This window comes from Scylla paramamosain, chromosome 22 (assembly GCF_035594125.1).
Source record: "Scylla paramamosain isolate STU-SP2022 chromosome 22, ASM3559412v1, whole genome shotgun sequence".
NCBI classification, from domain to species: Eukaryota; Metazoa; Arthropoda; class Malacostraca; order Decapoda; family Portunidae; genus Scylla; species Scylla paramamosain.
The window spans coordinates 20,396,895-20,408,805 of record NC_087172.1 but is presented as its reverse complement, the minus strand read 5'-3'; the positions used below and the strand labels follow the sequence as shown (position 1 = coordinate 20,408,805).

General features: G+C 36.0%; 1 protein-coding gene across 1 annotated transcript; it reads left to right on the top strand.

Annotated features, from left to right (window-relative positions):
• Positions 1–3,220: 3,220 nt before the first annotated feature.
• LOC135111757 (beclin-1-like protein) lies at positions 3,221–11,899 on the top strand. Its single transcript, XM_064025460.1, has 8 exons — positions 3,221–3,441; positions 6,936–7,091; positions 8,095–8,246; positions 8,799–9,005; positions 9,156–9,343; positions 9,466–9,739; positions 10,073–10,293; positions 10,937–11,899. Exons 2-8 carry the CDS (start codon positions 6,983–6,985, stop codon positions 11,055–11,057), a joined length of 1,272 nt encoding a protein of 423 aa, XP_063881530.1. The 5' UTR covers positions 3,221–3,441; positions 6,936–6,982; the 3' UTR covers positions 11,058–11,899.
• Positions 11,900–11,911: the final 12 nt, after the last annotated feature.

The window sequence follows — 11,911 nt, the reverse complement described above, 5'->3', positions numbered from 1 at the left end:
CCTGCCCCGAGGGTTGGTAGACCTGGGTGCGAGGAAGCCGCAGAACGCAGTATTCCTTCGCCATCTCTCGGAGGTTTAAACCCCTGTTTCGTCTTTGTTATCCTTATATCATAGCTAATGCATGCAAAACAGACATAAACACTAGCTAATATTCACTAAACTTTACATTCAAACCGGGCGGAGTAAAAAAATGAACAAGGGATGCCTCTGAATATTGACATAAGGTAGATGACCGCACTACTTGATGGGGCGGATCAAAACTCTGAAAATCATATGTACTGGTGCAGGACAAAATCTATGGCTAGTCTAGTATTTCCATAGGTAGCTAACGCACTGTCTTCTGAGGGCATTACGAGTAGGTTGGTTTTCGTGGTTACCTCTCTGGGATGGAAATTTTCTTCAAGAGTTGAAATTTTCCTTTCTCCTCCCTCTCCCCCCTCCTTCCCTTTGCCTTTTCTTGTGTGTGTAATATATATATATATATATATATATATATATATATATATATATATATATATATATATATATATATATATATATATATATATATATATATATATATATATATTTATTTATTTATTTATTTTTATTTTTTAGAAAATATAAGTTCATCTTCACTGTAATGTCTTCTTCTTTTTCTTCTTCTTTTCTTCTTCGTTTTCTCATTATCATGAAGACCGATTATGAATTGCAGAAAAGAACGTTTTGGTAGTGAATATTTATGATAATAATAATAATAATAATAATAATAATAATAATAATTATTATTATTATTATTATTATTATTATTATTATTATTATTATTATTATTATTATTACTATTATTATCTTATTTTTTATTAATTAATTTATTTATCTTTATTTTTTACCAATCGTTGATCCGAAGTAAACCCCTACAAGCATTTCTAATTCTTGTGTGGACTGGCTGGCGCTAGCTTAATTCATTGCGCTATCCTGCCCTCACACAGCCATCTGCTTTTCCCACCTTCCTGGTTAACCCGTTATCAATTAAACTCTCTGCATGAGTTTGGTTCACAGGAAGAATCTCACCTCTAGTCTCTACGTACTTGTGTTCCGTTTGCTTGGGAACTGTCTATCATACACGATATAACTGATTTCCTTTGATTTAGCTCTGTGTTTTATTTTGCTGTCTTTCTAGCCGTCGGATAGTATTGTATAATACTCTGTAAACTGATGTCTTTGCTATGCAACTATTTTGCTTACCTTGTATCGAATAATGGAAAAATAAGAAAAGTTTCTTGGTGTTCCCACTTCTAATCTAGTACTTATATGCCGGCCTGTATTATGTCGCACCTACTAGATCTAAAAGTGGCTATTGAAGAAACTTAAATTATTCCTTCCATATGGAATTCGGAGATCCAATTACGGTTTAAGTGGCGGCTTATTTACCAACAGGAATATTCTGTATCTCTACAGTATAATGATTTCAAACTTATTTACGTTTCATTTTTATTAAGGAATTTATGCCCATCAGTGGCATTCAAATTTCAGGTAACGATAGGAAGTAGAATAATAACGGTGATTATCATGGCGAGAAGACGCTGTGTTTGTCCTTGATTTGTAATTTGTTGTTATCTTATTGAATATGGTATGTAATTATTAGTGCGCTTGTGAAAATGTAGAGTGTGGTTTGGTGTGTGAAATATGTGCAACGCATATTAATATTATACTCGTAAAAGCGTACCTGTGGTTTGGTGTGAGAGTGAACAGTGTGGTAATGGATGACTGGAGTAGTGTGTTATACATAAGGTGCAGAGATTATCTTCGGTGTGTTATTTGAGATGTGTGCTGTAAAGTATTGTTAGACTGGTATAGCATGTTGCATGGTATTGTGTGGTTGGTATGGTGTGCTGTATGGCAGTGGTGTCGGAACGTGTGCAGTGCGTGCTCGTATGACGCGTGTTACTCCAGTTGAAAATCCGGTTCGCTTTCTCTTTTTTGTGGACAGACCTCTTCATCTGCATGCACCTTACGATGCCATGCTATTTCCTACATTAAATCATTAAACCTAATGCGTTAGTAGGTTCTTGAAGGTATGATACATTCATATTATTCAGATTTAAAAGTCTACTCGCAACTATTTTTGTGTTTCGAGAATGAAACATTTTTTAATTATCACATTTTTTCTCCCCCACCCTATTTTTATTATTTTTTTCTTTTCCTTCTTTTTTACTATAGCAGCTTCCGTGGTCTCAATAAATGGTCGCTTACGCTACCACCATCAGCCAATAACATGGCATACTCCAAAAAATTGACGAACTATGTATGCACGTTACATACCATAATATCGAACTTAAGTTAGGCACATACATTAGAGATCCCAGACGACACTTTCCCGGCAGCAACAGCATCATTGAGACCGAACAGCTGAGGAGCGGTGGTGGCCTTCCAACCTCCAACTTTCCGCCTTGACTTAAGTACGTACCATGAGATACCGCCTTTTGTAACTAGACGCACCACTGGCAATAAATGTGATGCCATTGAAGCCAGGAACCCTACATCAGTTTTCAATATAAATCACACTGGCTCGTTGATAAATCCGAAAAGAAAAAGAAGAGTATTTGGAGCAATAGCAACGCGCCAAAATTTATTAATGTATGCTACAAATAATGTACATATAAATTCTGACTGCTCATTCTTCAATAAAAGACTCAGTCCATCTTTTGTGTCATATTATACTGAAGAATAATTTGCTCCCTTTCAGTATAAAGTTAATTATGGCATTAGTGCACTTAATGCCTGTATCAAGGTCTGTGTAAGATAAGCTAAACCTTGGCACATATAAACATAATTGAGGACGAGAGTGACAGCTAAAACATGAGAAATGTCAACTGAAACACATAAAACACAAAAGCCGAAAGACAAGAGAGAGAGAGAGAGAGAGAGAGAGAGAGAGACGCATCAGCTGAAACACATAGTACTTAGAAATATACATAGATGAACACAAAACCTGAACCCTTCAACACAACCAATAGCAGATCAATCACACACACACACACACACACACACACACGTTAGATAGCATCTAAAAAAAAAAAAAAAAAAAATAGCAGCTGAAAAAAAAATGAAAATCCAACAAGACGTGCATGGATGAAAAAAAAAAAAAAGTTGACAGTTGACGATGCTATTAAACAAACGGGAAAATTAAGACAAAATGCGAAGAAAACCTACACATGTTGAGAAAAATACATGCATAAGAGACAGAGAAGGAAGAGGAGGAGCCTTGGAAAGATGCGAGTTGGGTAGTGCTGTTGATAGAAAGGAAACATTTCAGAGTTTATCGTGTTTAGTTCTTTGTGTTGTATTTCAGCTCTCATTACCTTGACTGACTGATGAACGGGCTACACCCAGCTGGCCTCGGTTATAGCAGACACTGGCAGCCTGTCCATTCCTCATGAGAACTGTTTCATTAGGGAAAAGGTAAGAACTGCGTAGGAATAAGAGAGGTTGGCTGAGATTGGTTCCTGGCTGTAGCTTCCCAAAGGTCAGATGAACCTCCTCCCTTCCATTCACACACATGGGACGAAAAAAAAAAAACGAAAAAAAAAAACGCATGTTTCTGAATGAATGGTACAGTTTTTGGTGATTATAGAATTAGTTTTAGTTTATTAATTTGTAGTTATTATTTATTCAGGACAAGAGAGTGATCATTTATTTCCGGACAAAACATTATAAGCATTTCTACACAATGAAGGATTTTGCTGTAAAATTAATGAACTGAATTAATTTAACCTACCCTAACTCTGGGATGGAAATGTTAATGTCATTTAAATATTTTCCCAAGGAATGAGAAGACATGTTTCTGAATAAATGTTACAGTTTTGGGGGATTATGGAATTAACTTTACCCTACTAATTTTAAGACTGGTTATTAATTTCTGTGTGAAAACATAAAGCTTTTCAAGTCATAATCTACACAATGAAGGAATCAGCAGTGAAGTTAACTGAATTAAACCTAACTAATATAACCTAACCTTTAGATGAAAACACTAATGTTACTTTAATGTTATCCCAATTTCCTATATATTAAAGTATTTAGTGTTTGTTTGATAACATGGATGTTATGTCTTATGTGACATAGTAAATTTCTTTACAGGTATTAATGTATCATCTGGTACCAGTACTAATGCAGATACCCAGCAAAAAAAAAAAAAAAAAAAGATCCACATATTGCCATTTCCTATACAGATGTCAAATAGAATGGGAAAAAAAAAAAGATAATACTGATACATGGGTTCTTCTCTAACTCTGGTTCTCTTAATGCCACCAGAATAAATTGAATCTTGCATAGTCTTGTTTTCTGTTGCAGCTTCCTGATTGGGATTGTCAGCAGGTAGCTTGCATCACACAGTAGTAGTCAATGCAATGAATGAGGATGCTGGTGAAATGATTTTTAGAACTTCTTTTGCTGCAACTGGCAAAGTAACTGCTTTGAACATAATATTTTTGTTCTAGTATACACTCACTACCAACACCTTGAGCAGAAGTATCAGATTGGTTTTATACACTAAGGGCCTATTTCACAGTTGCTTCCTGTTGTTGTGATCATTACCAGTGAGTGGTGATGTCCACCACCAACAAAAAATCTGATTTCACAGACGTTTTTTGCAGCTTGTTTGTTTTGATCCTTAACAGAAATTGGAACCTTTGGTAACGTTGGCTTGGGAGCTGCTGGGCCTCCCCAATGAAGCTTACCAATGCATTTATTTCTTGCAAATATCACAAGTTCTTATCCTCTTGTACTTCTTTTATTTCCTAAATTGTATGTATATTAAAATAATTTAACAATACAAAAACATTTTGTAGGCTATAATAGTAATATGATAAAATTTAAGAAGAATTTGGAGGGCGGTGTGAATTCACTTCACCAGCTGATGAAAACTTCACTACCTGGCCCCCTTATTTCATCTACTATGCTCCTTTGGTTAGAAACTGTAATAATCCACACATATGCTTAGGGTGTATGGAATTTTTCAGCTAAGAGAATTATTAGGTTATACTGAAATAACATAACCATTTCCTTCAGAGGGCTAGGCTTGCATCCATTAGGCTAGGTTTAGATTAATAAAGTTCATTAATTCAATCACTAATCCTTTAAATTGGTAGATCATGATTTTAAAAAAATAATATTTTTGCTAAGAAATAAATAATTACTATCTTGAAATTAGTAGGCTAGGGCTATTTCCATAAAAAAACAAAATATTTCAATCTAACAATGTATGTGTGCAGTGTTGAGGAAGAGAGAAATATATGACTTATTATGTGCCTGATTGGCAAACGCAGAGTTTGGCGAATGTTAGACATTCAAAGGAAAGAATTTAAATCAAAATGTAGTGTTTGCAGTAGATGGATAAGGCGTGTTGAAGGCACAATGATGTATTTCAATTTTTCATGCCTTTCTCTCTCTCTCTCTCTCTCTTTTAGTGCTAGCATGGTCAGTTCTTTTGTCATGACTTGACTCATTTTGTTTAATAAAGGGGCTCCGGCATACCAACATTACTGAAGTAGAGGTATTCGTTTTGTTATGATCGTTACCAGGTTGGGAATCACCTTAACCATGAAAACAATGACCGTAAAATCGGATCAAGGTGTTGGGAGTGTTACCAAGTGACTGTGAAATCAGCCCGAAGGGCCTATTCGCAGTTGCTTCCTATTGTTATGATTGTTACCAATGAGTGGTGATGTCCACCATCAACAACATATCTGATTTCACAGACGTTTTTTGCAGCTTTGTTTGTTTTGATCCTTACCAGAAATTGGAATGTTTGGTAATGCTGGCTTGGGAGCTGCTGGGCCTCTACAATGGTGCTTACCAATGCATTTATTCCTTGCAAATATCACAAGTTCTTATCCTCTTGTACTTGTATTACTTCCTGAATTAAAATGTTTTAACAATACAACCTACATTTTGTAAGTTATAATAGTAATATAATAAAATTTAAGAAGAATTTGGATGGTGGTATGAATTAACTTCACCAGCTGATGAAAACTTCACTATCCATCACCCTTATTTCATCTGCAACACCTCCTTGGTTAAAAATTGTAATATTCCTCACATATGCATAGGATGTATGGAATTTGTCACCTAAGAGAAATACTAGATAATACTGAAATAATATTACCATTTCCATCAGAGGGCTAGGCTTGCTTCCATTATGCTAGGTTTAGATTAATTCAGTTCATTAATTTAATTGCTAATCTTTTCAATGGGTAGATCATGATTAAAAAAAAAGCATCATATTTTTGCTGAAAAATAAATAATCACTGTCTCAAAATTAGTACCTGAAATATTTCAATCTAACAATATATGTGTACAGCATTGAGGAAGAGAGAAATTAATTATTTATTGTGTGCCTGGTTGGCATGTGCATAATTTGGTGAATGTTAGGCAGATATTCAAAGGGAAGAATTTAAATCACAAAATGTAACCATGTTTGCAGTGGATGGATATGGTGTGTTGGAGGCACCAGTGATATGTTTCAATTTTCCATGCCTTTCTGTCTTTCTTTTAGTGCTGGTGTGGTCAGTTCTTTTGTCATGAATTGACTCATTTTGTCTAATAAGGGGCTCCAGCATACCAACATTACCGAATCAGAGGTTATGATTCAGTTGTTATGATCATTACCAGGTTGGAAATCACTGAAACCATGAAAACAACAACTGTGAAATCAGATTGAGGTGTTGGTAATGCCTGTTACCAAGTTGGTAAGGCTCTTGCTTGGGAATGTTACCAAGTGACTGTGAAATTGGCCCTAAGACTGTTCATAACATCTCTCTTCTTACTCTATTTCTATGGTTTGATGAGCTATCACTCACCAGCCATTTGTTAATCAGTTCTTCTGTAAAGTATTATCAGCATTTTTTTTGTGTTTTATCTATAGTCTTCTTTCAGTTTCATTAAAACCAACACTGCAGGTGTAGTGAGTGGGTGTGATTGTGCCGTGTTGCTGCTTCCTGCTGCCATGGACCCACGCGTGACAGTCAACTTTGTGTGCCAGCGCTGCCTCAACCCTATTCAGCTGGAACCGGCCTTCTCACACCTCAATGAACACACCTTGGCTGAACTGGCCTGTGAGTTATGACTGTCTTTCTACCTGTCTATATACCAGGCCAACAATCCCACGTGGGGTGGCTTAGACAAGATACACTCATACACATGTCATTCACACTCTTAGCCCATCAGCACCTAGTGGAAAGGAAGTTGTGACTAACTTAATAATCATCTTTATTATCATTGTAAACTTTGATTTAAAAGTAATAGTATGAACTAACTTTTATTCTTAACATCTTAATTTTGCATTCATATTTTTTGTTTAATTTTGTGAATGATATCTTGTATTCCTCCTGCATTTCAATTGTAATCATATTTTTTTGTACTATGAATAATAAGACTTAGGAATGTGCAAGGTATTATTTGTATTTTTCTCTTATGATAGAATTTACCACTGAGGCACTGGTCTGTTTAAGAATGAAATGATTACACACTTCAGTAAGAGGTGGTGTGGTTTTGAGGTGCCTTTATCAGTCTTGCCATTGATTTGGTTTTAATTTTTAATTTACTAATCAGTTCAGAAAAATAAGAATGTATATTTAGGCAAATTTCTTTGTTCAATACTTTGCTTCTATATATGATTATATACATAATTAGAACTATAAGAAGCAGATGTCAACATAAGAGCTTTGTTACACATTAAGAAGGAAGGATAAGGTTCAGGTGCTTAGTACTTGGCATCCTTAGAACTGACTGGAATCTTATCATAGACTGACTTTTATGGCCTATATGTGGGTCATTACACACACACACACACACACACAGATGAATTGTAACAATAAATAGTTGACATTCTTCAAAACATACATGATTTAGGTATTTGAGATCAACTGTAGATTATGAATCTTTTAATGTGCTTTTTTTTTTATTTTTATTTTGATAAATATTTGTTTCAGGTATTTGTCTTTAAATGAAAATTCCTCATTTATTAATAAGCAGAAAGTATTAAGTTACTCATAACTTTGAATACTCGTAAACTGTTACTCATGTCTAATTATCTAAAAAAAATAAATAAATTTTCAGTGCCCATTTACTGTGGGGAGGAGGTGGAGTTTGACCCATCAGAGATAGACAAGCTGGTGCCTCCCCTGCAGCTGACAGACTCCGGTCCACACCACCATGGCTTCACGCTGGTTGGGGAGTCTGGGGACACAGAGAAGACTCAGCCCCTCAAGGTGAATAAAGTGCCATTCAATCAGGGTCCTGTGATTCCTGCCATTTCCATTTTTTTTTTTTTTATTGTCATAATTTGTCTGTTCTCTTTATCTCCAAGTCTTTGTTAGCAAGGTCATTTGTATATTGTAATATGCACTATAGGTAAAAAGAATGTCTGTGCACTGTATGGGAAACATTATGATTGTACAGAATGAAGGAAACAAAAACATAGTGTGAGACCAGCAATTGACCAAATTTTTATGGTATTCATCAGACCCCTTATGCACTGATATTTTTTTTTACCCATAGTACATTATAGAGGCCATTTAGAAAACTGCAGGTCTTCATGATGGTGATGGTGCTGTTGTAGGGTTAGTAAAAATGTGCTTTTAACTCTAGTCCCATCTGAGAATTCCAAAGAACAGGTAATGACATAATGAAGTATAATAAAACCCTAAAAACCATTATTATTTTAGGTTTCTAGGTCAGCATGAGTTTTGAGTCACAGTAAGAAGGGGATATGGTAGAAGGTAACATGAGTGCCAACAGTGATGCTGTACTTTATCTTTCAGGTAGCAACAGGCCTATTTGATTTGGTCAGCTCCAACAGTGATTTGGACCATCCCCTGTGTGAGGAGTGTACTGATGCCCTGCTTGACCTGATGGACACTACACTGTCCCGTACTCAGACACAGGCCCAGCTTTGCCACCAGCTCTTTGCCTCCCTCAGTGGCATGCCTGAAACAGATGTCTCTGCCTTGGAGAATGAGCTGGAAAATGTGAGCCATGAGTGGTGCAAATGTATAATCTTCAGTGAAGTATATTTGCCTTGGGATGCTTGATATGAGAAAATAAGATGACAGTTTCTGATATTTCTACTTGGAAAGATTTAATGCAAGACTTTGCTTCATGAATTACTTTTCCTGCAGCTGGAGATGGAAGAGAAGCGGCTGGTGGAGGAACTGGCAGAGGTAGAGAAAGAACAAAAGGCAGCCGAGAAGGTGCTTAAAAGGCATGAGGAAGAAAAGAAACGTCTGGAGGAGGAAGAGGAAAGATACTGGAGAGAATATTGCACCCACAAGTCTCAGCTCACAGCTATGGAGGATGAGAATCGGAGGTAAGGAGTCACCTTGTCTGAGAAAGATATACCAGCAGAATCTCCTGTGCTCTGCTTCATCAGTGAAATAGAGTTTATAGTAAGATACAGCTAATATCACTTATGCTTTCCTTCTGCCACAGCCTGAAGAACCAAATGAAGTACACACAAGGTCAGTTGGAGCGGCTCAAAAAGACTAACATCTTCAACACAACCTTCCACATCTGGCACTCAGGACACTTTGGCACAATCAACAACCTGCGGCTGGGTCGGCTGCCCACCGTCACTGTCACCTGGCAGGAGATTAATGCTGCGTGGGGCCAGACTGTCCTGCTCCTGGCCTCCCTTGCCCGGAAGATTGGACTCAAGTTTTCCAAGTACAGACTGGTGCCCTTTGGTAATCATTCTTACATTGAGGCAAGTAATTATATTTTTGAGTGTTCATACTTATTATCATGTAGGAGAACCAATTCTGTTCTTGAGTCCAGTGCTGATTGCTGCATTTATGAGATCTTAAGTGTGGCCAAAATAGAAGAATATCTTACACACATGAATATTGTAACAAAAAAGACAACATTGCTAGGAAACCACTTAATAAACTTCCATTTTTGACAAATGAATCATGAACTTTTACTGTGTATATATAATTCTTGTTTGCAATGGTTTTCTCATTCTTATTTTTATCAACACAATCTTCTACTGTAATTATTCGTCCTTAAATGGAGGAGTGATCAGGTCTTCCCTCAACAGGTGGTGGGAGAGAACAAGGAATTACCTTTGTATGGATCTGGTGGATTCAAGTTCTTGTGGGATACTAAATTTGATGCTGGAATGTCTGCCTTCCTGGAGTGTCAGGCAGAATTTCAGCAACATGTAGAGGCTCAGGGACCACAGAAAGGCTGCTTCTGCTTTCCTTATCGCATTAACAAGAACTTTATAGAGGACAATTCTAATAACTCTTTCTCAATTAAGTAAGTGAGTCAACATAGCTCTGTTGGATAGTTAGTCCTGAATTATATTATTGTTGTATTTAAATGTATTTGAATTCACTACACATATCAGCAGTGTGGTGGTGTAAAGGTGGTGAATGGTGGATCTTCTGTGCCACAGAACTGATGAGATCACTGTATGGCAATAGTGAACCATTCTAATACTGAAATAATCTTAGACTTGTTCCTGTGGCTGCCTGCTGGAAAGAATCTAATGCACACAATATATTTATTGCTACAATGACCAGAATTGCTGATGTGCAATGGTGCATGAGTGGGTTGAAAGCACTTGTATGTTATATCATTATGTGAGCCACTTTATGCATCACCTCTTTGCCATTTTGATGTAGACTTGGCAGTAACTTATCAAAAGGGTACATTTTACAAACTAATATTTAAGGCTCAAAATTCTTAAAAAATGAGTTGATTTGCTATAAATACAGTTTATTAGTAAGACAAAAGATGCAACTTAGATGTTTAAAATTTTATTCATTATAAATATATATATAAAATATCTGACATTCAGCTGTTAATCACAAAGAAGAAAAATTTCCAGTAACTATATATATTTACAGATTGTCCAGCATATAACTATTGCCTAAGGAATGTAACATTGGTTTTACAGGATGCAGTTCAACAGTGAGGAGCAGTGGACTAAGGCACTCAAGTTCCTGCTGACAAACTTGAAATGGGGAGTCACTTGGGCCTCCACCTTGTTCTCAGGTACCCCTGGGGACACAAGCTAGGGGTGGAACTAGTCATCTTTCCTGATCATCCCATGCTGGGACACTGTCCACAGCAAACACACAAATCTGATTTTTTCTAACTTAAAAAGACAAGTACACACAAGTTTCTGTACTGGCAGGCAATGGAATATTTAAAGCTGGTGTCATTATTGATGTATGCACCTGTATGGACAATGCAATGAAAACAAAGTCCCTCTTGAAAACTGCAGCTACAACATAGACTGTAAAGACTCATAAGAATACTGTGATAACAGTAATATATTATTATACATTTGTGCAGTTACCTTATTCATGGACTGTCAAACCAATTTCCTTTATAAAATGTTTTATATATATATATATATATATATATATATATATATATATATATATATATATATATATATATATATATATATATATATATATATATACACACACACACACACACACACACACACACACACACACACACACACACACACACACACATGTAAGGATCCACCACAGAACAAATTTACACTACAATCAAGTTGACAGTTCTTGAATTTCATGAATAAATCATTTTTTTGCAATTCATCTCCCCTGTTTACCCGCATATCACACATCACCTCACAAGTGCCTCTGTTGGTGATAACTTTCCCAAAGTGATAGACTCTCCTCAGAGGCACATAAATTTATTGTGCTGCTGTCACATGAAAAAAAAGAGGGTTTTCTTTGCTTTAATGTGGATGTCATTATTTTGGTATTGTTAAATAACTATAAGTAAACCAAAGTGAATGTGCTGTCTACTAAAACTTGTGCTTGATATACTGTGATTTATATAACATATTTGTGACTTTGAATTACATTAATCTACCAAGTTTTGGGACAAC